This window comes from Oncorhynchus mykiss, chromosome 14 (assembly GCF_013265735.2).
Source record: "Oncorhynchus mykiss isolate Arlee chromosome 14, USDA_OmykA_1.1, whole genome shotgun sequence".
NCBI lineage: Eukaryota > Metazoa > Chordata > Actinopteri > Salmoniformes > Salmonidae > Oncorhynchus > Oncorhynchus mykiss.
In genome coordinates this window covers 11,461,961-11,489,531 of record NC_048578.1, presented here as the reverse complement: position 1 = coordinate 11,489,531, position 27,571 = coordinate 11,461,961, and the positions used below count along the sequence as shown (strand labels likewise).

General features: G+C 44.3%; 1 protein-coding gene across 5 annotated transcripts; it reads left to right on the top strand.

The window, feature by feature from the left end:
- Window positions 1-345: 345 nt before the first annotated feature.
- nocta (nocturnin a) lies at window positions 346-27,517 on the top strand. Of its 5 annotated transcripts, XM_036942950.1 has the most exons (4): window positions 16,549-16,627; window positions 16,962-17,189; window positions 25,180-25,491; window positions 26,256-27,517. In XM_036942950.1, the coding sequence occupies exons 2-4, from the start codon at window positions 16,985-16,987 to the stop codon at window positions 27,149-27,151; spliced, it is 1,413 nt and encodes a 470-aa protein (XP_036798845.1). In that variant the 5' UTR covers window positions 16,549-16,627; window positions 16,962-16,984; the 3' UTR covers window positions 27,152-27,517. The 5 variants fall into 5 exon arrangements, with proteins under 5 accessions (XP_036798846.1, XP_036798845.1, XP_036798849.1 ...); XM_036942951.1 differs by lacking the exons at window positions 16,549-16,627; window positions 16,962-17,189 and adding an exon at window positions 346-406; XM_036942954.1 differs by lacking the exons at window positions 16,549-16,627; window positions 16,962-17,189 and adding an exon at window positions 23,550-23,798.
- Window positions 27,518-27,571: the final 54 nt, after the last annotated feature.

Below are 27,571 nucleotides of genomic sequence, written 5' to 3'. Positions count from 1 at the left end.
AAACTTCCCGCTAGCCATGATTGGCTGAGATAATGAGTGGGCTGGACATGCCGAGAGATGAGTTTGGATTGGTCTACCATATAGCACACGTCTGTCTATTGGAGCTGGTCAGTATGTTTAGGTAATCGTGTCAAAGGTGGCTTTTTTTATGTATTGTGTAGTAAAACTGCATAAACCTAATGTCAAGTTAAAGTGTACTGTTAGCTAGCTAACGTTAGCTGGCTGGTTCGCTAGCTAACGTCATGTGTATGCTCTCCACTTTCTGGAGGACGGAGTTTTGAAATCAGTGGAATTCAAGTATAATAGCTGAGGAGATGGAGAAAGCACCAGTCTGGATTACATCTTCAAACTAAGGAAACCATGCATGACATCAGACAGAAGACGTGTCCAACCATGATGTATACTGGTAAGATTTTCAGATATTACACGTTTCTAATGTTGACAGAAAGTGGTTTCATTTCAAATGTACTGTTAGCTAGCTAACGTTAGCTAGCTGGGTCGCTAGCTAACGTTATGCATATTATCTTATTCTTCGTATCGCAGACACATTTGCTTGACTAGTTATAGCCATAGAACCTGGTTGGTTAGCTACCTGCAGATTCATGCAGGGTAGTAATGTCATGAGTTGTGATTATGGTCCATTGTTTAGCTAGCTAGCAACATGTCTTAACAAAAGACTCCACCCAAGTATCTTAATTTCAAGTTCAAGTGTACTGTTAGCAAGCTAGCTAATGTTAGCTGGCTGGCTCGCTAACTAATGTTACATCATGCGTTGGGATTCATTTTTTACCTAGCTAGCTATCTAGCTACATTTCTTAACAAAATACTCTCGTCTTAGTGTGCCAGAGCACAGAATAACTGATGCATTTTTTCACGCTCAACACCCATTGAATATGTCCGGTGTCAGTAAATGTTACAGTCACCAACGCTCTGGATAACATGAAAAAAGCCTAACCAGCTCTGCTAGGGGTGTTCTGGGGTGTTCTTTCATTATGTGTCTGGAGGTAGCTAGCCAATGTTAGCCATTTAGCATGGGTGTTTGACTGTAGTTGTGAGGTCAGAGCTTTCGAAACAACCCTACTTATTGCCCAGAGCATCCAGTGTGCGCTCTGAACGCGAAACCACAGATAGAGCGATAGGGCGAGTAATGTTCAGTGAGCTGTTCTCTCTCTCTCTTAGATGTCTGTAAGTAGCTGGCAAGTTAGTACCTAACGGTTAGATCAACCCTTAAAGAGATGGGTGGGGCTAAGGCTTAAGAAGGTGTAAACATTGCTGAATGGGTGTAGACAAAGAATTGCTCTCCATTAGAAATACCAAACCATTTACAGACAGTTTTCTCAAAAGTGAGGTCACAAGTTGATCAACTTTCAAAGCAGAATTACTTTCCCATTGCTTCCTCAAATGCAGTGAATGATATACCATTTTGTAGCTCTGAGTCTCTACTTTTATCCAATGTAAAAAAACAGAAATTCTAATGTTGCTACATAAGACCGAATCCAGGTGGTGAGTCACATATAGTGTAACGTAGGTTAGGTGCAAGTGGTAAGTTTAATATAACAAATAACATGGAACGATACAACGTAGGAGTAGCGCCTAGACATGAACAACAGAAACAATACTTCCTGGGGAAGGAACCTAAGGGAGTTCCAGATAAAGGGGAGGTAATGAGTGAGGTAATGGAGTCCAGGTGTGCTTAAAGATGAAGCGCAGGTGGGTGTAATGATGAAAGCCAGGTGTGCATAATGATGGTTCCCAGGACTGGTGGTTAGTAAATCAGCGAAGTCAAACAATGAAGGGGAGGAGCGGAAGTAGTCATGACAGTACCCCCTTGGCGCGCGGCTCCAGCCGCAGGATGACGCCAACCAGGGGGACGGCCCGAGGACAAGGAGCGGGCCGGTCCAGGCGAAGATGGAAATCATGGATGATGTTGGGATGCAGAATGTTCTCCACTGGAATCCAATACCACTCCTCTGGGTACTAGACCCGACCCCCACGATGTCGGGAGTCCAGTAGGGATCTGAGGGAGAGAAGAGGTGTCGTGGGGGACAGCATCGGCCAAGGGACCAGGAACCACCGGCCTGAGACATGAAAAGAAGGTGAGATACGGTAGTCACTGGGACGTTGTAGCCTATACATCACCTCGTTAACCCTCCGGAGAACTTCGAATGGCCCAACAAACTGGGGGCTCAGGTTCTTGCAGGGCAGGCGGAGTGGGAGATTCCTGGTAGAGAGCCAGACATTATCCCCAAGATGTAACACGGGCGCCTCACTGCGGTTGCAGTCTGCCTGCTCCTTCTGATGGTGAACGGTGCGCTGGAGTCTCACGCGAGCCTCGCTCCACACTTCCTCTGCGTGCCTGACCACTCATCAACCGCAGGAGCTTCGGTCTGGCCCGAGGTCCAGGGAGCCAGAGCTGGCTGAAAACCCAGAACACACTGGAAGGGAGTCAGCCTGGTGCAGGAGTGACGTAACAAATTCTGGGCGTACTCCGCCAGGGAAGGAATCGGGCCCACCTTCCCTGCCGGTCCTGGCAGTGACTCCTCAGGAACCTCCCCAGCTCCGGGTTCATCCTCTCCACCTGCCAGTTGGACTGAGGCCTATACCCAGAAATGAGAATGACCTTGATCCCAAGCATCTCCATAAAGGCTCTCCTTACCCATGATGTGAATTGGGGCCCACGGTCTGAGATGATGTCCCCCGGAAGGCCATAATGCCGGGAAGACCTGCTGGAATAGTGCCTCAGTGATCTGGAGAGCAGTAGGGAGACCAGAGAGAGGAATGAAATGACAGGATTTCTGTCTCCTGATGAAACTGGACCTTCTCAGCCTTGCCAAACAGTTGGTTAGCTTGGAGGCATTCCAGGACTACTCGGACGTGAGCGATGTGATCCTCCAAGGCAGCCGAACCGTTCGTACACTATAGACGATTTTGTGAGAAGACCGATTTTCTGGATGTCTCATGGTCTGACAAACACCGCTCTAGCTCTGTCACCTTTTACAGCAGATCCGGAAGTGATACATAGGCGGATGTTGTGGATTGAGACGCATTTTGAGATTGAGACGCACCCAATGCAAACAAATATCTATATATCTCTAGCTTAAATTTACAGATTTTTAAAATATGCTAATTTGATTTCCATGAGACCACAGACATCGAGTTTTAATAGATTGTTTTTGTGCATAAAACCATTTTATCCAAGCTGGGAGAGAGTGGAAGGAAGGCTCACAAAATGCAGGTTCTGTACAGGACAGTTGAATATGATTTTTTATTTTTTATCTATCCATAGCTGATTAATATGCTGTTGCATCAAAAATACATTTTACAATCTGCAATGTTTGAATTTCCAACTTGAATTACTGAAACATTAATGACATTATTGCTGCCAGACAGCAGTCTAAATGGCAGCCTGGCAATATTATTTAAAGCTTCGTGAAATGTTAGGCATAACATGAAAATGAAAATTATGTTCAAATAGTTCTACCAATAAATATTTATCCATTAGCAAAACCAAAGCGATAGGCTACATGCCCTGGCACCACAGAAAGCCTTTCATTGATTCGAAAGGCAGCCGCATAGACATGTAGCAATTTCAGCACCATGGACAACAATCACTAGTCTATTCTTTGTGAGTGGCTGTCTGGCTGATGCATTCTATTTTTATTTTTATTTTAGGGGGGGGGGTGGAACTCTGACCTTACGGGGGTCCAGAGTTGAATGTGTTTGTGTGACGTTGGTGACCTTGGTATCTGAGAAACAGGCAGGGTTCTCTGAAAGTTAGTTCAAGGGTCAATTACCGCTGAATAGAAACCATCCACAAAATGGTCTCATTGAATGTTTTCGTTTCACGGGAACCAATATGTTCCTAAAAACACCCTCCCACACCACACACACACACAGCATGAGCTCATATCTCTCTTTCTCTCTCTTTCTCACACAAAAAAAACACACAAACACACATACGAAAACACAGTCTGCTTGGTTTTCAATCAGCATGTCTCTGAGAATCTCTGAAAGTTGTTTTTCACATCACTCACTTCCCCTTTCTCCCATTCTCTTTTTCTCTCTCTTCTTTTTTGGTTTGCCCTCTCTCCCCTCCCAATTAGATTGTGAGCCAGTCGAGGCAATCTGCTCTCTCTCAGAATTAAGCACTCATTAGGGGGCCTTAATGAACTGATCAAGTTAAATGAGTTGGAAACTCAGAGGGAAAAACAACAGACACCTGAAACAGAGAGGAGTTGATTGTCTGTGTGTGTGTGGTGGGGGGAGGGGAGCGTGTGTATGTGTGTGTGTGTGTGTGTGTGTGTGTGTGTGTGTGTGTGCGCACACAGAACACTCACCAATACAAAGACACGCCATCTGATTATAAAAGTCAAGGTTCACGTTTCAAAACAATGTATTCTTGTCAAATTAAAATTAAATCTTTGAACTTCCATTTGCAGGGCCCCTAAGTCTATCTCAACACGGTCTCATCATAAATATTATGGTTTGACATCTGTGCCATGTTGTCTTTAGTGTTATTGATGAATGCAGGAGAGGTGTGTTATTGTTGTAATGCTACAGAGGCTGACGTAGATGAGAGTGCAGCCAGAGACAAACACACTGTGCTCTCTCTGTGTCCGCATTCATTCTACCTCACACCAGGATCCGCCAGCCAACTCCACAGCAGATATTACCCCACCAGCCTGGCTGCACCCTGCTGAGAGAGAGATGGATGGAGAGGAGGAGAGACGGAGGATGCAGGAGAGAGACAAAGAGCAAGGTGTGAGAGAGAGGGAGAGAGGGATGGATATGACGGGAGAGAGAAAGAGAGGAATGGGAGAGGCCGAATCACTCAAACAAATCTTTGAATTCACACTTATAACAATCTTCTGTAGCACAAGTACATTTCAATGTTTCACAAAGAAGGAAAGCAGCCCGAACAGTCACAGAATGAAGGTGTTGGAGTCAAGGGCAGTTGGCTGGCTGGGCAAGCTCATAGAGAGAAGAGGAAACTTCAAATAAATGGAAATCTGTTACTGTGTCAGCTTTCATATTTGTGAGGCAATGCGTTGGGCTGTGTTATGCTACAGGATGTACTGAAAACATTCAATGGCATCTCTTATCAAAAGGATATTGTCCCTTACGTTTGACCAATAGTTGTCACCAATAGACTGGGAAAGGCCACAACCTCTTCAGAGTCCCTGTCCTAAAAATCCTTCTTCTTCGTTTGTCTGGCATACGTGTGCCAGACAAACATCCACATCTCTGAGTGACGCTTTCAAATGAGAATCTAGCATCGTGCCGTCTTTATGTTTTCCTGCAAACATTCATTTTATTTTTATTGTATTTTTATTTAACCTTTATTTAACTAGGCAAGTCAGTTAAGAACAAATTCTTATTTACAATGACGGCCTACCCCAGCCAAACCCGGACGATGCCGGGCCAATTGTGCGCCGCCCTATGGGAGCAGCGGTCTGAGGAATAAAACTTTCCCCTCTTTCCCGAATCGCTAACAGTCATTTCTATGCTAGTATCATTCTTTTTCTCCATCCGGTTGGTTTGATAAACAGCTACTTATCTAGACGAAAGAGGAGAAAAGGGAGAGAGCAGGATCAAAGAGAATGGCACACCTAGTCACACTCACATAGACAAACACACACAGAGAGAGAGAGAGAGAGAGAGAGAGGATCACACAGCACTTCTGAAACCAGAGCAAATCTGAAAGGTTCATCTTCCATTAAGTCTTATTACAAAGTTCTGCCGTCTGTTCCACAACCCGCTACAATTTGTAAGCCATTAACACCCTCTAAAAATAACCAACTTAACACATGCCAGAGCAGAGCCAGCCAGGGACATTTTAATAAACGTCATGTAACCGCGGCAACAATCAAATTTAATGGGCCTGCAACACAACTCAATAGTCGCCTCACAACACAGTTTGCATAAAAGGATGACAAGCAAACCCAATAACAGAAGAATACATTATTTATTTTACATATTTAATTCATAACACTGAATGTGTTTATGTGCTATTTCCTTTCCCTGAACGGAGAGAAAAGATGCAGAGAGAGGTAAAGGAGGATAAGAGAGAGAGGATACAGAGAGAGGCAGGGAAGAGGAGAGGAACGGAGAGAGGGAGGGTACTCTAGAAAGAAAGGCTTGAGGATAAAAGTGAGTTTGAGAAGATTGCAAGACGAGTAGTGGTTAGTTTACCGTAATATATAAGCAGCCTGGAGCAATGGCGTATCTGCTACTCTTCCTGTAAACCTAGAAGATTATCTATTCTTGGGGAACAAAATTCAGTTATAATATTAATTGATAAATAGCCTACTCAGGCTGCAGGTAAAACTGAGAGAAAATGTTATTGCTAAATCAAAGTGTGTGTAAGGATGCATCAGAGGAGGCTGGTGGGGGGAGCTATAGGAGGACGGGCTCATTGTAATGGCTGGAATGGAATAAATAGAACGGTGTCAAAGCACATGTTTTACTCTGTTCCATTAATTCCATTACAGCCATTCAAATGAGCCTGTCTTCCTATAGCTCCTCCCACCAGCTTACTCTGGCATGCATGTATGTGTCATGTGTGTGCATCGGTCCTCGGTCCTCTCTCATTAGCCCATGGAGGCTGTTATATAAAAAACATACTCTACTGGTTAATTTACAACAACCCTGAATACAAAACAGAGGGCAGCCAGAGCCCACAGGACACTGGCTCATAATACCTTACAAGGAGATAGATGAGGGAGAGAAGGAGGAAATATGGGCTGGGATCCTGGTCTGCGATAATATGAATATGTAGGTTTGGTTGTGTGTGTGTGTGTGTGTGTGTGTGTGTGTGTGTGTGTGTGTGTGTGTGTGTGTGTGTGTGTGTGTGTGTGTGAAATTGTACAAGTGTCAATGCCTCAGAGCGTCACCTACTTTGGGAAATAAATGACTTGCTAATGTGTATTCTCCTCTTTGACAATCCTCTTCCTTACCAGCATCTGAAGGCCAAAGCACAGAGCACAGAGAGCATCAGAGGTCAAAGTTAAATAGCACTCATTTTCTTCTGTTAATTTCGCTGCAACCTGATCTCATAGCTTAAGGTTTGACATAATGTGGATGAACGTCTAATTAATTCTGTGTGGTTACAGGGTTCATTTCGCATGGTTACTGGGTTTAAACATCCGGAATCGGCATGTGTTTCTGATGACCAGGCTGTTCCTTCACCTTTCACACAAATACACGCACATACATATACTATGACATATTCATTCTCCCCTTTTAATACACTCATTGAGCTGTCCCTCACACCTGTTCACCACTCACCTCCACTGCACGCACGCACACACCAAAAACAAACACGTCTTGAAACATACACTGTTCATAGCTAATCTACTCCAGCATTGATTTTTTTCCTGTTTGTTCCTCCTGTCCTCTCAGCTCTCTGCATCAGATGAGGAGAACAGGGACCATGTTAAGAGGGAAAGAGAAAGGGGGAGGGAGAAAGAGAGAGAGAGGGGGGGGGGGGGGGAGCAGGGCAGGATGAAGGGTTGATGGGTTGGGTCGTGTTAGCACCTGCACACACTACCGTGAAAAATCAATCAATCACAGAGAGGGAGGGGGAGAGAAAAAAGGAAACAAGAGAAAAAGAGAGAGGAGGTGGAAAGACACAAAAAGATCAAAGTTATCCCCTGTGGATTCTGCCTGGGCTTTTAGAGCGCTCAACCCTTTTGATTTAGATGTCAAGCGGAAAGACGTCAAACTCATCAAAAAACTGTTGGTTGTGAGTGTATGTACGAGGAGCTGAGTCTGTCCTGGAAGGAGCCTCTGTAGCCTCCAGCCTTGAGCTACAACACAACACGTCATCTTCCTTTCAGGCGCCTCTGGGTTAAGAACTTCTCCACCAGAGAAGAACGGCAGGAGAAGAGACACGTTCAAATGTAGAGGCGAGAGAGGCAGAGAGAGGCGATAGCAGGAGCCGAGAGTGCATCTGTCTTCCAAAAAGCTTTCTTGAATTCAGAAACTATCCATCTCTCAGTGTGGAAAGGTTACAAAGTGTCCCCCTGCGACCTTGGCAGCCCACTCTAGTCTCGTCAGGCCACACCACATCTCAACAGGAGATAGGAGTAGGCACCCATGGCTGCTTTCTGTTTTTGAATCTTTTCTTCTCCGCTCCCTCAGGCAACATCCTCACTCAGCCAACACCTCCGCTGCACAGGGAGAATTAATCAATGCAGGCAATGTCTAACAGCGGAGAGAAAAATAATCGATAGTCTCACAGTACAATCCTGTGTCTGTCTGTACGTATGCCTTAGCTATCTGTGTCTGTTAGGAGAGCTGCTTCAGGGCATCACTTTTATTACTGTTTCTATGTTCATATTGAATTGAGTTTATTCCATATCTATGCCTGTGTGTGATGAACAGATGTCTGATCTCTCTCTGGATCTCAGACGTCTTCAGAGCGATGGGGTAGTAATACAGGGAATTATAGAAAGTCCAACAGAGGAGGGAGGGAGAGAGAGAGAGAGAGGGAGAGGGAGAGGGAGAGAGAGATAGATATAAATGACCATTGTGCCACAGACACAGCTTCAGTCCTGGAAGTACATATCAGGTGGGTGTTCATGTACCTGTCAATTCAAATTACACATATCAAGACTTTAGGTCTACTTTGTCATTTGACAAAAAGCATACCACATGGTATAGTTATGTAGGAAACACCCTTTTCTGGTGTGGCACTTGATAATGCAAGAGTGTTTTCAGTTTTTCTGAGCAGTTATCAGAATGTTAGTCAAATGTGGGGTTGGAGCGCCACCCAGTGCTGAGTATAGATATAACCTGTATAATTTCTAAAACTGCACGTAAACTGCGGCACACACACACAGTGCTCAATCATCTATAAAATATCAAATATCAAAATTGACACACAGTCTAGCAGTTTTAAGTGTGATTTGTGATAGCTGTTATCCATGCAAATTATAACCACCACTGAACACCTTCCGTTCTACTCATATAGAGACGGTAAGCTCTTCATTCCAACGGTTAGATGCTCAGTTCCTCTTTTTCATACATTTAGGCTAATGTTAGTTGTTATAAGTCAACCAAATCTCTAATAGTAATGTCAGATCACATTCAATGTGTATCGATCTAAATGGGGTCCATTTAATGGGTTAACGGATAAGAACAAATTCTTATTTACAATGACGGCCTAGGAACAGTGGGTTAACTGCCTTGTTCAAGGACAGAACAACAGATTTTTACTTTGTCAGCTCAGGGATTTGATCAACCAACCTTTCGGTTACAGGCCCAATGCTCTAACCACTAGGCTACCTGCCGCACCGTAATGTAAATCAAAACCAGACGTAAATCAAAACTAGACATTATAATGATGTCTGTGCCCAGTGGGGAGGTGATGAGAGGACAGCCATGTGAGGGGCGTGGTCAAACCATAAGTAAACATACATTGCATTCGGAAAGTATTCAGACCCCTTGACTTTTTCCACATTTTGTTACATTACAGCCCTATTCTAAAATGTATTAAATAAAATGTTTTCCTCATCAATTACCCCCTCAACACCCCCCTCCCCCCCCCCCCTCCCCTCAACAGTCTAATTTTTTCACATTTTTCCTAAGATCTAAAAGCTCTTTTGGGACGGAAGAAGAAGACTGAATGCATGTTTCTTGTGTCAAACCGACAAGTAATAATTAGCACAGAGTGGCTGAACCATAATCTCTCTTTTCAAAGGAAACACATTCTTCAAACACCTAACACACATTTTGCGGGTAGCAGGTTTCTCTACTGGAGTCAGTGCTGTGGAGCGTGCTCGTTAGGGTAAGGATCTGCTGTATGCCCTCTAAGTCCTCTTGTTCTCCTACTCAGCACAGCAGCAATCCCTCCCAGACAGGCTTCAAAAAGATACTAATTACAGAAAGCTCTGCTCAGGTACTGTAAGCTGTTAGCATGCTGAGGGGAGCGGAGCTCTGCCTGCTCATCCTGTGATGAGGGAAGAGAAGGTGAGACCGAGGTATAAATCTCACTTACAGCTTGTTCTCGTTTTAGCTGGTTCTCTCCCTAAATCCGCAGGAAAGAATGGAAGAGAGATTGCAGGAGAAAGAGAGGAGGTAGAAGTGAAAGAGAAGTGACCCACTGAGCAAAAACGGGTTGATTCAATGTTGTTTCTACATCCTTTCAACAACAAAATTAAATGTGATGACGTTAACTCAAAGTGGAATACTGATTGGATTTGCAAATGCCAGGGAAATTCATATTTTTTTCACCAAACTTTAAATCAAATCAAATCAAATTTTATTTGTCACATACACATGGTTAGCAGATGTTAATGCGAGTGTAGCGAAATGCTTGTGCTTCTAGTTCCGACAATGCAGTAATAACAAGTAATCTAACTAACAATTCCAAAACTACTGTCTTGTACACAGTGTAAGGGGATAAAGAATATGTACATAAGGATATATGAATGAGTGATGGTACAGAGCAGCATAGGCAAGATACAGTAGATGGTATAGAGTACAGTATGTACAAATGAGATGAGTATGTAAACAAAGTGGCATAGTTTAAAGTGGCTAGTGATACATGTATTACATAAGGATACAGTCGATGATATAGAGTACAGTATATACGTATGCATATGAGATGAATAATGTAGGGTAAGTAACATTATATAAGGTAGCATTGTTTAAAGTGGCTAGTGATATATTTACATCATTTCCCATCAATTCCCATTATTAAAGTGGCTGGAGTTGAGTCAGTGTCAGTGTGTTAGCAGCAGCCACTCAGTGTTAGTGGTGGCTGTTTAACAGTCTGATGGCCTTGAGATAGAAGCTGTTTTTCAGTCTCTCGGTCCCAGCTTTGATGCACCTGTACTGACCTCGCCTTCTGGATGATAGCGGGGTGAACAGGCAGTGGCTCGGGTGGTTGATGTCCTTGATGATCTTTATGGCCTTCCTGTGACATCGGGTGGTGTAGGTGTCCTGGAGGGCAGGTAGTTTGCCCCCGGTGATGCGTTGTGCAGACCTCACTACCCTCTGGAGAGCCTTACGGTTGAGGGCGGTGCAGTTGCCCTACCAGGCGGTGATACAGCCCGCCAGGATGCTCTCGATTGTGCATCTGTAGAAGTTTGTGAGTGCTTTTGGTGACAAGCCGAATTTCTTCAACCTCCTGAGGTTGAAGAGGCGCTGCTGCGCCTTCTTCACGATGCTGTCTGTGTGAGTGGACCAATTCAGTTTGTCTGTGATGTGTATGCCGAGGAACTTAAAACTTGCTACCCTCTCCACTACTGTTCCATCGATGTGGATAGGGGGGTGTTCCCTCTGCTGTTTCCTGAAGTCCACAATCATCTCCTTAGTTTTGTTGACGTTGAGTGTGAGGTTATTTTCCTGACACCACACTCCGAGGGCCCTCACCTCCTCCCTGTAGGCCGTCTCGTCGTTGTTGGTAATCAAGCCTACCACTGTTGTGTCGTCCGCAAACTTGATGATTGAGTTGGAGGCGTGCGTGGCCACGCAGTCGTGGGTGAACAGGGAGTACAGGGGAGGGCTCAGAACGCACCCTTGTGGGGCCCCAGTGTTGAGGATCAGCGGGGAGGAGATGTTGTTGCCTACCCTCACCACCTGGGGGCGGCCCGTCAGGAAGTCCAGTACCCAGTTGCACAGGGAGGGGTCGAGACCCAGGGTCTCGAGCTTGATGACGAGCTTGGAGGGTACTATGGTGTTGAATGCCGAACTGTAGCTTTAAACCTAAATCCAATGACGGTGATATTTTTTGATGATTTCACATTTAATTCACCATAGTTGATAACTCAACCTGACTAAACTAAATCAAAACTAGAAGTTAAAATGGTGTCTGTGTGTCAAGTCTGGACCTTAGTTCCTTTTTATGTCTCTATTTTGATTTGGTCAGGGCGTGAGTTGGGGTGGGCATTCTGTTTTGTTCTATGTTTTGTATTTCTATGTGTTTGGCCTGGTATGGTTCCCAATCAGAGTCAGCTGTCAATCGTTGTCTCTGATTGAGAACCATTCTTAGGTAGCCTGTTCCCACCTGTGTTTATGGGTAGTTATTTTCTGTTTTAGTGTGTTTTGCACCTGACGGAGCTGTTTCTGTTGTTGCTTTTGTTCCTTGTTGTATTTAGTGTTCAGTTTATTAAAATAATGAAGAACACTTACCACGCTGCATCTTGGTCCTCACCTTCTTCCACCAACAACTGTTACACTGTGCCCAGTGGGGAGGTGATGAGAGGACAGCCATGTGTGGGGCATGGGCAAAACATGGGTTAACATACAGTGCATTTGGAAAGTATTCAGACCCCTTGACTTTTTCCACATATTGTTACATTACAGTTCTATTCTTAAAGGTATTAAATACCATTTTCCTCATTTCCTCATTTTCCTACACACAATCCCCCATAATGACAAAGCAAAAAACAGGGTTTCAGAACCTTTGCTATGAGACTCGAAATTGAGCTTCTGTGCATCCTGTTCCCATTGATCGTTTCTGCAATTTGATTGGAGTCCACCGGTTGTAAAATCCATTGATTGGACATGATTGGAAAGGCACACACCTGTATATATATATATATATAAGGTCCCACATTTGACAATGTATATCGGAGCAAAAACCAAACAATGAAGTTTGAAGGAATTGTCAGTAAAGCTCAGAGACAGGATTGTGTTGAGGCACAGATCTGGGGAAGGGTACCAAAACAATGTCTGCAGCATTGAAGGTCCCCAAGAACACGCGTTCATCATTCTTAAATGGAAGAAGTTTGGAACCACCAAGACTCTTCCTAGAGCTGGCCACCCGGCCAAACAGAGCAAAGGGGAGAGATGGGCCTTGGCAGGGAGGTGACCAAGAACCCGATGGTCACTCTGGCAGAGCTCCAAGGACCCTCTGTGGAGATGGGAGAACCTTCCAGAAGGACAACCATCTCTGCAGCACTCCACCAATCAGGCCTTTATGGTAGAAGAGCCAGACCGAAGCCACTCCTCAGTAAAAGGACCATGACTCTTGGAATTTGCCAAAAGGCACCTAAAGGACTCTCAGACCATTGTCTGGTCTGATGAAACCAAGATTGAACTCTTTGGCCTGAATTCCAAGTGTAACATCTGGAAGAAACCTGCCACCATCCCTACGGTGAAGCCTGGTGGCATCATGCTGTGGGGATGTTTTTCAGCAGCAGTGACTGGGAAACTAGTCAGGATTGAGGGAAAGATCGGAGCAAAGTAGAGAGAGATCTTTGATGAAAACCTGCTCCAGAGCGCTCAGGACCTCAGACTGGGGCGAAGGTTCACCTTCCAACAGGACAACAGCCCTAAGCACACAGCCAAGACAATATAAGAGTGGCTTCAGGAACAGTCTCTGAATGTCCTTGAATGGCCCAGCCAGAGCCGGGACTTGAACCTGATCTAACATCTCTGGAGAGACCTGAAAATACAGCGGCAAAAAAAGCATGTGAACCCTTTGGAATTACCTGGATTTCTGCATAAATTGGTCACATAATATGATCTGATCTTCATCTAAGTCACAACAATAGACAAAAACACTCTTCTTGAACTAATAACACAAACAATTATACGTTTTCATGTCTTTATTGAACACACTGTGTAAACATTTACAGTGTAGGGTGGAAAAAGTATGTGAACCCTTGGATTTAATAAATGGTTGACCCTCCTTAGGCAGCAATAAACTCAACCAAACATTTTCTGTAAAACGATCAGGAGGAATTTTGGACCATTAATCTTTACAAAACTGTTTCAGTTCAGTAATATTCTTAGGATGTCTGGTGTGAACCGCTCTTGAGTTCATGCTACAGCATTTTAAATCGGGTTGAGGTCAGGACTCTGACTGTGCCACTCCAGAAGGCGTATTTTCCTTCTGTTGAAGCCATTCTGTTGTTGATTTACTTCTGTGTTTTGGGTCGTTGTCCTGTTGCCTCACCCAACTTCTATTGAGTTTCAATTGGCGGACAGATAGCCTTACATTCTCCTGCAAAATGTCTTGATAGTATTGGGAATTCATTTTTCTGTTGATGATAGCAAGCTGTCCAGGCCCTGAGGCAGCAAAGCAGCCCCAAACCATGATGCTCCCTCCACCATACTTTACAGTTGGGATGAGGTTTTGATGTTGGTGTGCTGTGCATTTTTTGTTCCACACATAGTGTTGTGTGTTCCTTCCAAACAACTCAACTTTAGTTTAATCTGTCCACAGAATATTTTACCAGAAGAACTGTGGAACATCCAGGTGCTCTTTTGTGAACTTCAGACATGCGACAATGTTTTTTAATGGACAGCAGTGGCTTCTTCCGTCGTGTCCTCCCATGAACACGTTCTTGTTTAGTGTTTTACTTATCGTAGACTCTTCAACAGAGATGTTAGCATGTTCCAGAGATTTCTGTAAGTCTTTAGCTGACACTCAAGGATTCTTCTTAACTTCATTGAGCATTCTGCACTGTGCTCTTGTAGTCATCTTTGTAGGACGGCCTCTCCTATGGAGAGTAGCAACAGTGCTGAACTTTCTCTAATTGTAGACAATTTATCTTACCGTAGACTGATGAACATCAACGGCTTTTAGAGATACGTTTGAAAGCCAGCTTTATGCAAGTCAACAGTTCTTAATCTTTCTGAGATCTATTTTGTTTGAGGCATGGTTCACATCAGGCAATGCTTCTTGTGAATAGCAAACTCAAATTGTGTGTGTTTCTTATAGGGCAGGGCAGCTCTAACCAACATCTCCATCTCGTCTCATTGATTGGACTCCAGGTTAGCTGACTCCTGACTCCAATTAGCTTTTGGAGAAGTCATTAGCCTGGGGGTTCACATACTTTTTCCAACCTACACTGAATGTTTAAATGATGTATTCAATATAGACAAGAAAAATACAATAATGTGTGTGTTATTAGTTTAAGCACTTTGTGTTTGTCTATTGTTGTGACTAAGATGAAGATCAGATCAAATGTTATGACTAATTTATGCAGAAATCCAGGTAATTCCAAAGGGTTCACATAGTTTTTCTTGCCACTGTAGCTGTGCTGCAAGGCTCCCATCCAACCCAACATAGCTTGAGAGAAACAATAACGTAACAAAATGTGGAAAAGGTCAAGGGGTCTGAATACTTTCCGAATGCACCGTACATTTGTACGGTGCAGGTTGGGGCTAAGGTTCACTCATGTTCCATTGAGGGAAATGTGTGTGTGTGTGTGTGTGTGTGTGTGTGTGTGTGTGTGTGTGTGTGTGTGTGTGTGTGTGTGTGTGTGTGTGTGTGTGTGTGTGTGTGTGTGTGTGTGTGTGTGTGTGTGTGTGTTAGTTCTCCTCTTTAACCCATTAATTTCATAATTCATAATTTAATAGGCCTGATTGAGAGAGATACTATCGCTGGGGAGATTTTCCTCTCTTTCTTTTTAATCTCAGTCTCTTTCTGCCAAGCGGCTGTACTTAGAGCCATTGTCCCCCTCAATGAAACCAGATTAAAATGTAATCAGTTTTACCACCTGCAGCCCTGTGTTTAGAACGGACAGAGAGAGACATGGGCATGTGTCTTAATTTAGCCGCAAACCTGTCAGCATTACACACACACAATATATATAACGCTCATCCATCTCCTATGTGCCAACATGGATAGAACTTTTTCTCTACTTTAGCTCCTGTTCTCTACAGCAAAGCGTACTGTACATGTGCAGGCAACAAGAAACCTGTTATTTGTTGTTGTTTGGTCTATTCTACTGTTCATAACAATGTTACATAAATGCAGATATTTCAAGGCAGAATTGCTGCACTAGAAAACCCTGTCCGGGTGGTGTGTATGTAAATGTTCCCCCTGATCAATGATTAACTGGAGTAAACTTTGCCTACTGAAGACCCCTGACACACCTGGTAAGTTATATAACAACATTAGATAATAAGTTATTAATTCCACTTTGTTAGGGCATATTTACTCCATTTCAGGTCCCACAGGCTGCCCCAGCAGATAATCATGACATGAAAGCATATTGTAATAGTTTAAGAGGTCCTTAGTTGACACTAAAAGGTGTCAACCCATTTAAAGAGAAAACGGTTATTCATTTGTTTGATAAGTTTACAGATTTTCTCAATCAGGCAACATTTCAATTATCAGGGGACCGCACATGGGGTACCGACCACAAGTCTGGTAACCAATGTCATAGATTATGTGGCATGCCCAACTTTAATGGATATGTTACTGATAGGAAATGTCTGAATGCAAAAGCCCTAAGTATGCCTTGTAAAACGGTTGTTTTGCTCACTAGGCCTACCTTATTTGATATTGTTTATTTCACTATTTGTATTACAATGCTTGTGTAGGTTACGTTGTGGGTAAATCTGTTTTTAGAAAGCTATTAGCCTAGTCCAAACGTCCAGTTGCTGACATAACAGGACATTGCATAAGTATGTGGGCGTGGGAGGTGGCGTTTTGTTTGGAGAGATTTGCGTCATTATGCTGTTTTTCCAACACGCGCACTGGCCTCTGATTAGATCAGAGGTGAGACCACACCCTCCCTCTACCCTTAAACCCGCCCTCTTCCTGGTTTGTCATGAAAACTCTACTGTACAGATCAATCCATTGGCAGTTTGAATCAGGGGAATTCTTTGGGGAAGTTGCTTTAAATCTCTCAATCAAATGCGGAATGTGGTTTGATTACGGGTATCTTTAAACGAATAATTACTAAGGATATATTTGTATTGACAAGATATTTTCCAGCCTCTGTATTTAGGGTTTTGAAATCCTCCTTCTTCGTTATCCACCCTCGAAACTCTAGTTCAAAGAGCCTGTCAGAAATATGATGAAACATTTGCCGGCTACTTTGTTACTGATACAAACGTGAAAGAATGCCGCAGTGACCAACATTTTGTGTCCGTATAATGATATCTCTATTTATGCAAATAGTTATTATTTGACAGGACTATCGAGTGTTGGGACTGAAGTGAGGTTGTTAGGGTAGCTTCTCACCGCTCTCTCGTTCATTTGGCAACACTAGTTGTGACAGAACCGGGGCGAGACATGTATCCGGTTCGTCGGTGTTCGTTCCTTCACCGAGACTTGGCAGCGTTGTGTCTCTCCTCCCTGAGGCCGGCAGCTAAGAAACAGACACCTCCGAAGAAATTATCCCTCCCGGCTCCACGGCACTGTCACACCGGAGGAGAAGGCGGCAAGCCACAGGTGAAATCACGCGGCTCATCGCCCGCGTCAGTGAGCTCTATACCAGGTAGGCATTTTCAGTGTTCAGGAGGCATCTTATAAGACCTTTCTCGTGTCTGTTTAAAAAAAAAAGACAATTATATAATTTTATTGGATTCTGTTTAAATAACATTCGGAACGATATAGCCTACGGTTGGGAGGGGTGTATTTCACTTGTTTGGCCAGAATTATTATTCAAACCGATTAGGCCTATGTGAAGTCTCATGCGCTTCTACATCCTCAGACATTCAGAACGTGGTAAATATATAGTAGAGGCTGAATCATTACCAAAGTGTGTGTGTGTGTGTGTGTGTGTGTGTGTGTGTGTGTGTGTGTGTGTGTGTGTGTGAGAGAGAGAGGGAACTGGTTTGTTTTTTGGATTGCTTTTAGTTTGTTTGCCCCATGTCACTTCCATAACAAAGTTAGTTCAAGACTTAATTTTTGGCACTTTATTTATTTTATTGATGTCCAAAGGTAGAATGGGGGCTAATGAACAGCGATGTTGTTGCGTCACTAAACCTTGGTCCGAATTGAGTCTCCTGTGCTTGAGTCACAAGTCCCTATGGCTGAAGTCCGAGTCCCAGTGCTCAAGTCTGAGTCATTGGCTCCACATTAACTCAAAATAAAGTTAGTATACTGGGAAGAGGAATTTAGTCAAAACATTTTAGCTATCCCTTTTTCTTTCTTTATGTGCCACCAAATGGCACATTTGCATATAGGCTACTGGTAATGTTACTAGGACCACGACCAGTTGCAAACCATTCTTAATTAAACGTTGCAGATAGAAATCCCATGAGTAGAGCCAAAGTTATTCTTTGTTTAACATGCCAGAGAGGCATGTTTGTTCTATGTAGCTTAAATCTGAACGTTACAAAACATTGCATCCTGCTGACTACGCCCCAGGTTGTTAGCTATAGCTATCTAATGAGGTAACATGGCTGAACAAGGTGTAGCCTAAACATGGTTAACGGTCCGATCCGCAAGTAGCCTAGTTTTAAAATGGTCCGGGATAAATGTAAAATGCGGCACGCCAATTCACAACAGACAGAAAAAACGTAGCGCTAGTATCATGTCTTTTGAACGGTAAGGAATCAAGGGAGAAAGGCCACAGGAAAGGAGACGCCGAAGAGGGTTGACCTCTTCGGCGTCTCCTTTCCTGTGGCCTTTCTCCCTCACGCTGCTTGTCCTGGACAGCTTGTTCACCGCAAAGGACTGGACCAGTAAAAACAGTCAGAGGGTATTCCATAGAAATAAAATGACATTTTGTATGGGTAGGCTATTTCCTCCTAGCGTACAGGTTTGCCTCTGCCTCATTGATTTTGTATCACCTGTCTAGTATGTTTCAAGATACCATTGAGCAATTAGGGTTATGGTGATATGAGAGAAGGCCAAGAATGTGCAAAGCTGTCATCAAGGCAAATAGTGGCTACTTTGAGGAATCTCAAATATAAAATATATTTTGATTTGTTTAACAATTTTTTTGGTTACTACATGATTCCATATGTGTTCATAGTTTTGATCCCTTCACTATTATTCTACAGTGTAGAGTCAGTTAATAACACATTCTTATTTACAATGACGGCCTACCAAAAGGCCTCCTGCGGGGATGGGGGCTGGGAATAAAAATAAATTAAATAAAAATATAGGACAAAACACACATCACGACAAGAGACAACACTACATAAAGAGAGACCTAAAATGACAACATAGCATGGCAGCAACACTTTACAACACAGCATGGTAGCAACACAACATGATAGCAGCACAACATGGCAGCAGCACAAAAGGGCAAGAAGTTAGAGACAACAAAACATCAGGCAAAGCAGTCACAACTGTCAGTAAGAGTGTCCATGATTGAGTCTTTGAATGAAAAGATTGAGATAGTGTTTGTTTGTTGCGCCTCGTTCCAGTCGATAGCAGCAGCAAACTGAAAAGATGAGCGACCCAGGGATGTGTATGCTTTGGGGACCTTCAACAGAATGTGACTGGCAGAACGGGTGTTGTATGTGGGAGGATGAGGGCTGCAGTAGATATCTCAGATAAGGGGAGTGAAGCCTAAGGGTTTTCTAAATGAGCAACAAACAGTGGGTCTTGCGATGGGTATACAGAGATGACCAGTTTACAGAAGAGTATAGAGTGCGGGGATGTGATCTAATAAGGCGCATTGGTGGCAAATCTGATGGCCGAATGGTAAATAACATCTAGCCTGCTCGAGAGCACGCTTACCTGCTGCTCGAGAGTACCCTTACCTCCATAATCTAGGATGGTCATCTGAATTAGGGTTAGTTTATCAGCTGGGGTAATAGAGGAGCGATTACGATAGAGGACACAAAGTCTAGATTTAACTTTAGCCTGCAACTTTGATATGTGCTGAGAGAAGGACAGTGTACTGTCTAGCCATACTCCCAAGTTCAAGGAGGTCAAGTTTAAGGAGCTCCTCAGTGACCGCCTGCAGGGAGAAACTTTGTAGTAGGGCAGGGGAAAAAGAGGGAGGAGCATCAGGGCTTGTTGCATTAGAAGGGGTGGGAGATGAGGAAATGTTGGATGGGCAAGGAGGCATGGCTGAGCCAAATAGGAATCCTGACTTAATGAAGTGGTGATTTTAAAGAGCTCAGCCATGTCCTTCTTGTCAGTAACAACCACATCAACTTTAAGGGACATCGGCAGCTGTGAAGAGGAGCGTTTATTCTCCAGATCTTTAACCATTTCCCAGAACTTCTTGGTGCTAGACCCACAGAGAGAGAACTGCTCCTTAAAGTAACTAACTTTTGCCTTCCGGATAGCCTGAGTGCACTTATTTCTCATTTGCCTGAACGAGAGCCAGTCTGCCTGAGTATGCATGTGCCAAGCCTTTCATCAAATGCAATTCTTGAGGTGGAGTAACTCTGCCAGATCACGGATCAAACCAGGGTCTGAACCTGTTTTTAATTAAAATGTTCTTTATGGGGTGTGTTTGTTAACTATCACTGAAGATATCAAGCTGATTCTATACCCATTTACAGAGGCCAGGTCATGAAGGAAGGCTTGCTTATGAAAGTTTCTTTAGCAAGTGTCTATGACAAATCAGAGCAGGACGTTTCACTGAGCAGCCATTACACAAACAGGCTGTAAAACAGTGATCACTAAGGTCATTACAGAAAACACCAGACTAGTTATCCTCACAAATAATCATGATAGGTACATCGAGGAGAGTAGCATTTTCTGGGTGTTTGGAGTCACCTTGGGGGATTGGTAATAATCTGAGAGAAATTTAGGGAGTCCCATTGCTTTAGGACTTGGTCAGGTAGTTTAATTAAGCATGTCCCAGTTTAGGTCACCTTGCAGGACAAATTCAGACTTAGTGTAAGGGGCCAGGAGAGAGCTTAGGGCAGGTAGGGTACAGGCCGGTGCTGATGAAGGATGATAACACCTCGCAACAGTCAACAAAGAGATAATGCTTAAAACCAGCAAATCAAATTGTTTGTGGACAGACTTGGTGGAGACAACCGAGCACTGACGTGATCCTTGGTACCTTGTTTACCCTACCGTGGGACAGACTTTTTAGCCAACTAGATATTAGCCAGCCTAGCCAACCATCACGGTTATGGTCGGCAAGCCAGGGCCCAATAACACAACTAAAACATAACCACATGCCACAAGCAAAGAGAGAGCAGAGACTTACAGATTGTTGGTTGGGGCCCATCCAATAGTGAAAGAGGGCAGGCTGAGTTGGCTACCAAAGCCAGGGGAGGCAGGTGCTTCACCGGGCCGAGGGAGAGTCGGTGAGGGAAATCCAATAGCTATATAGTGAGAGAGAACCAAAATAGATAGATTCCCGATGTCAGTCAAATAGCGCACTAGCACTAAGCCAAGGTGGGAAAGGTTACAGAACTCCCATAGCCTACTTCAAAGAGAACATGCCAAAAAGTTGACAAAACAAAATAGAGAAAAGACAAGGTACTACACAATTAGCGCAAGAAGGCACAAGAGCCTGCCGTGCTAATGAGTTCCCACTAGATAACACAGCCACAAAGTCCGTGAAGCGCTTGAGCTAGCTACAGAGTTAGCATATGAACTCGGGAGCACAGAGTAGATTCTCCATATGATGTTGAGAAATGGTGTATAGTGCAAACTCATGCTTCCTACCCTTTTTAAGACTGTAAAATCACCAGGAAATCAGATCAGTGATTTTAATTTAGGATATCTGTTCCCAATGTAAGCATGTTTGAAATCATTGTTTTTGTCATACTATATCTGTTTGGGCTACTTGCAGTCAACTTGCAGTGTACAAATGATTTATGATGTTCCGACCCTCCGCTCAAGATCCCCGGTCTAGCCTATAACCATTTACTGTAGTATAAAAAAAGGTATGCTTCCTAGGCCATCTCTATTCAACCACTCCGCTAAATGGCTCCAACAAGACAAAAGGTTAGACCAAAAAATAAATGGCGACCTCATTACAGTTATGCAACACTAATCTCATTAAAACTGGCAGCACACGTTTTCCTACCCATGGTGACTGAGGAGGAGATCAGAAGGGTTGAGTTATTTTAGGTTCTGTCATGTCCGTAAAATCAGGTCATGGTGAGAGAAGCCCTTGTACCTCTCAGCTAATAGTACACTGATATATTAATGTCTAGAGTGTGGATGAGGGGGTTTCATCTAAATTAACCCACTATTCCCGAGGATTTACCATTAAATGATTTTATTGGTTTGACTCCACCAGTGGGTTAAACTTATCTAATGATGATGGGGGGTATAAAGTATAAACCAAAAGAGGTTGAGTGCTGAGGTTGAGGTTGAGTGCTGCCTGTTTTAATGAGATTAGTGGTGCATAACTGTGTTACGACTCGAGAGGTTTCCTTATTAAAGCTAGAATCCTAAGTTGCTACATCTATTTTGGACTTTTGTTCTTGAAGATTTTAACTTAAATGTCTCATGAGCTTAGTTCAACTGTCGTACCTTATCAGAACCCAAAATATTTTATTGTTATACGCCACTGTTTGTAAACAAAGTAAGTGTAAACAAATACTGTTGCCTCCAAAACATGGTCAAAACTATAATTGTGATATCATAGATGGTCAGTTCTTGCATACATAGCTCTCACTTTGAATATTTCTCCAGGTTCATCCCTCAGCTGTTTACCGAAACACAGGCCGGTTGACCACTTTATTTCAATTAAGGAGTCCAGCTTTAAGAATGCACACAGTTTTTTTTTTTTATTGTCTCATATTTCTTGTGTTTTCTTACCTATATTATTAGTTTTATTACTGCATTGATGGTAAAGAGCTTGCAAGTAAGCATTTCACTGTACTGTTTTACACCTGCTGTATCCTGTGCAAGTGACAACTTTGAAACAAGCACACACTCAGAAACACTCTGAAAATGAGGGGGCCAGGCTATTTTGCTGTTCCCCTTACATCTCCCTCCTGTCCATGGACAGGAGTTCAAGGGGCATTGGGGGCCAGACCCCCTGCTTCCCAAATGTTTTAATTTTAGTCTACCTGGCTACCTAGCCTCTGTCATGCTCCCATCCTTCATTTGATAATTGCCTGGAGCAGTCATGTGATTGTCTCATTCAACGCTGATGTCACCAACATTCCTATGGAGAGATTCTGCTCTCCAGTTTAAATGTAGGCCCGTAGATCGGCCTGGCCTGCTGTGCTGTCAATGCAGTATTTTTATGGAGAACAACAGATTTTAGGTCTACAGTATAATTGAGTAGGCCTAGATACCAATTATTGAAACGGTTTCCTTCGTCTCCTTTCTTTTAGCTTTTGTCCTCTAGGGAGATGGTAAGTAAAGTAAGTATAGCCAACTGGAAACACAGATACAATCATGTTCTTTCTCAGTTGAGTCAGAAACATAATGTCCACTCCACCGGTGTTTCCAGCTATTTTTAACCTTATGTTTGGGAAACGCCTACTCTCTGATGCCACATACCGTATGTACATTCTACATAGTGTACATGTAGAATACTCGTGCTGAATGGGGCCCTGAAGCATTCCAGTGTATGTGCTCTATGAGCAGCAGACTGAGTCAGCTTATTGAATCACATTCCACTCAGTTGAGTCTCTCCTCTATCACACAGATTAACTAAGGACAAGCCACACTAATCTCATTTCATTTGGTAATTTGTGGTGTTTGTGTGCCATATCTCTATGCGAGTGGTTGTATGCCATGTGTGTGACCCTCACGGGACAGTTCTAATAAGCCATTGTGGCAGCCAAATGAGCAGTGTGGGGATGAAGAGAGGAGACTGGGTTTGACACTGGTCTATTCAGGAATGCTCGGTAGCTCGCAGAATCCCCATCTCTCGAAAACTCTCTCTCTCACTCACACACACACTCACACTCACACACACACACACACACACACAGAACAGTCCAGTCTCTTATACTCTCACACACACTGAGCAGTCCAGTCACATCCGCTTGCTCCGGAACATTCTTTCACGTCAATACATCAGTTTCAGAAGAGTCCAATCTCTCTCAGGAGAAAGAACCCCTGGAGAAGGAGAGAGAAACAGAGGAGAGGCGAGAGTGCTCTATGTAGCTCCATGGAGAGAGCCTGGACACTGGGTCGAGCGTGAGTCAAAAAGCAAGATTTTAAAAAGAGGGCGTGTGTGATTCTTCTCCATCGACTCTACGTTTTCTTTGTGAGTAACTGTCTATCATCTCTCAACTCAATCGGAAAAACTGAGTGTTCGACTGAGAAAATTGTCTGGACCATATTTAACAGAGCTCTAAGAAATAGTTGTAAGATGTGAAGATATGTGTTCACATCTGAAAGGTGTCTGTAGGTAAAAAAAATATGTTTCAGATGGGAATAAGTAATAACTCCAGAATCAAAACTGCAGCTAGAGGTCAGCAAATGGTGGCAAATAAATACTGTGCTCTTCCTCCCTGCTTTTCTCTCTCTCTCTCTCTGGAGAAGTTTATGGTGTGTAAACATGATCCTGCACTAGAACACTGTGTCCTGGGTATTGAGTAACTCGCCAACCCTTGCACCCCTGCACTCCAAACCTTGTGTGTGTGTGTGTGTGTGTGTGTGTGTGTGTGTGTGTGTGTGTGTGTGTGTGGGCGACTCAAGTGTGTTACTGTCCACCTTCCACTCCCCTGTGTGTTTTCTTTGTGTCCGGATACATCAGTCTGCCAGCTCCAACTGACATATGACAAGCCATGGTGATGACCTCATATCCTCCCCTCCCCCTTCCTTTCCTTTCTCTCCCTTCCCTTGTCCTCCCATCAGTCTCACACAGACTAACTGTGTCTAAACAGTCACGCTGTCATTAGCTGGAATGTCACACTGACACAGAAACAGAGGGAGGGACTGAGACAGAGGGGGAGAGAGACTGAGTACGACAAACTGAAAGCAGCAGAGAACTAAAGTGGAAGCACTCGGATTGTCCGAAAAAACGACTGAGGGCGAAAAAAAATCAGAAGAAACTGAAGTACAAGGAGGAGAAAGACAGTGAAGGAGTCATCAAAACAGCGAGAGGAATAGAGCTAGAGAGTAGTGCTGCTGTTCTCCGACACCTAGACAAAACAGTGGTGAGGATTTCTCTAAACCACAGTGACGTACGTAGTCTAAGGATGGAGATGATCGGTTTGACCACAGTTCTATCAAGCTTATTTATGTATATCTTTCTTTAGATCCACTCTGTCTAACTATTCTTTTTCTAGCTGCTCTTGCTCACAAAATGGCTTCCAAGGAACGCAGAGGATGAGTCGGAGCCTAACTCACGAGGGAGTGTCTGCCTGTCTGTCGTCCTGTGAATGTGCTATCCTTAATCAGTGGGCATTGTTTCGCTGTTGACTCGTCCACCTAAGAGCATATTGCATGCCACATATACAAGTGGTTACAGTCTGATTCAGACATGGTCTTTCATGTGAGAGCCTGAGAGAGACAGTCTCTGCTGACTGCAGGGTAACATGACAGGACTCATGTTTTACTGTGTGTGTGCGCGTGATTATGTGCGCACACTGTATGTGTGCAGTGTTTTGTATTTCTCTAATATGTTGTCTCCTTGTCCTCAGTGTGTCTGATGGGCAGCAGTAGCAGCAGCAGGCTGTTTGGTACCCTGGCCCAGACCCTGAACAGTGCTCCACTGGCCCAGCAGGACTACGACCCAGAGCACCAGGACTCAGACCAGGACCCGGAGGGCCTGGAGCAGGCCGACCCAGACCAGCTGCTCAGGGAGTGCGAGGAGATCCTCCAGAACCGGCCGGCCCGGCCACACAGGGACCTGGTCTACCCTGTAGACCCTAAACACCAGCACCAATACAGGAACAATGAGCAACAGCAAACACCATCTATACGGGTCATGACATGGAACATCCTAGCTCAAGGTAAATTGATCTCTGATAGATGATAGAGTACTATAGAATACAGAAGACTACCAGAGCAGAACATGTACTGTATGAGCACCTTCCTAATATTGAATTGCACCCCCCCCCCCCCCCCCCCCCCCATCCCCCATCCATTTTGCCCTTAGAACAGTCCCCCCCCATGGACTCCACAAGGTGTCAAGCGTTCCACAGGGATGCTGGCCCATGTTGGCTCCAATGCCTGCCACAGTTGACACGTTGTATTGAGTTTGGCTGGATATCCTTTGGGTGGTGGACCATTATTGATACACATGGAAAACTGTTGAGCGTGAAAAACGAGGCAGCGTTGCAGTTCTTGACACAAACCGGTGCGCCTGGCACCTACTACCATACCCCGTTCAAAGGCACTTAAATATTTTGTCTTGCCCATTCACCCTCTGAATGACACACATACACAAACCATGTCTCAATTGTCTCAAGACTTAAAAATCATTCTTTTACCTGTCTCCTCCCCTTCATCTGCACTGATTTGAAGTGGATTTAACAAGTGGTGTCAATAAGGGCTTTCACCTGTATTCACCTTGTCAGTATGTCATGGAAAGAGCAGGTGTTCTTAATGTTTTGTACACTCTATGAATATCCAAGATTCTAGCTCTCAAGACTTCAGACCATAATACTGCTCAGTGCTCACAATGGCTTTCGATCAGAAATGGGGAGAAGTGTTCAACGCTATACAGTAATGTCTACTGCTAATGTCTGGTAACCGTCCTCTCTCCTCCTCTCAGCTCTAGGGGAGGGTAAGGATGGCTTTGTGCAATGTCCTCTGGATGCTCTGAACTGGGCTGAGAGGAAGTACCTGATCCTGGAAGAGATCCTCACCTACCGCCCTGACATCCTGTGTCTCCAGGAAGTGGACCACTACTACGACACCTTCCAGCCCATCTTGGCCAGCCTGGGCTACCACAGCACATTCCTTCCCAAGCCCTGGTCCCCCTGCCTGGAAGTGGCCAGCAACAACGGCCCTGACGGCTGTGCGCTCTTCTACCGCCGTGCACGCTTCAGCCTCCTCCACACCTCCCACCTGCGCCTCTCTGCCATGATGCTGCCTACCAATCAGGTGGCCATCGTGCAGACGCTGCGTTGCCGGGAGACGGGCCAGAGGCTGTGCGTGGCTGTGACCCACCTGAAGGCGAGGAGTGGCTGGGAAAGGCTGAGGGGGGCCCAAGGGGCTGACCTGCTGCAGAGCCTAAAGGCTATCACCTCGAGGGCGGCTGGGTCAGACCCAGTCAGTAGGGGACCTGGGGGAGGGAGTGGGACAGAGGGGGTGCCTCTGATAGTGTGTGGGGACTTTAACGCTGAGCCCTCAGAGGACGTGTACAGGCGTTTTATCTCCTCCCCCCTGGGTCTGGACTCCGCCTATAAGCTGCTGAGTGCAGATGGGCAGACGGAGCCGGCCTACACTACCTGGAAGATCCGTCCCTCAGGGGAGAGCTGCAGTACCCTGGACTACATCTGGTACTCTCACGGTGCTTTCACTGTGGACACCCTGCTGGACATACCCACTGAGGAACAGATAGGACCTGACCGCCTGCCCTCATACCACTACCCCTCCGACCACCTCTCACTGCTCTGTGATGTCAGCTTCAGGGAGCCACGGGATCAACCTCATAGGCTGATGTAGGTTGCCTATCCGAGGCTTCGTGCAATAGGGTCTCAGTTCAGGACAGTCCTGGAAGAATCGACTGGATCAAACAACATGTGTGATACTGGAGAAGTGAATGCTTATTTTACTTGAACTGGTGCTGAAATTTGATTCTGCAGACTTGACACCAGAGAGTAGTTATTTATTTATTTTTTAAACCAGTACTTGTTTTCTGTCAAGTGAGATGTTATCCCTCATTATCGTTTTTCTTCATATGAGGTGTATAACTGGTTTAAAGTAATTGGAGAATAGGATCCTATCAATACTGTAACTGCTATTATTTTCAGTGCTGTGGCAACAAGAATGCCAATGAGCATGTCAAAATAAAATACTTACATTCTGACATCTTGTTTTTGTTCATGTCATGTTTACTTCTTTATTTTAGTGTTTTAATACTTT

Excerpts from the sequence above, each read along its gene's own strand:
- nocta (XM_036942950.1), top strand. The coding sequence starts at position 16,985 with ATGTATCCGGTTCGTCGGTGTTCGTTCCTTCACCGAGACTTGGCAGCG. Across the intron at positions 17,190-25,179 it reads GTCAGTGAGCTCTATACCAG|TGTGTCTGATGGGCAGCAGT; the intron begins GTAGGCATTTTC and ends CCTTGTCCTCAG. Across the intron at positions 25,492-26,255 it reads ATGGAACATCCTAGCTCAAG|CTCTAGGGGAGGGTAAGGAT; the intron begins GTAAATTGATCT and ends TCCTCCTCTCAG.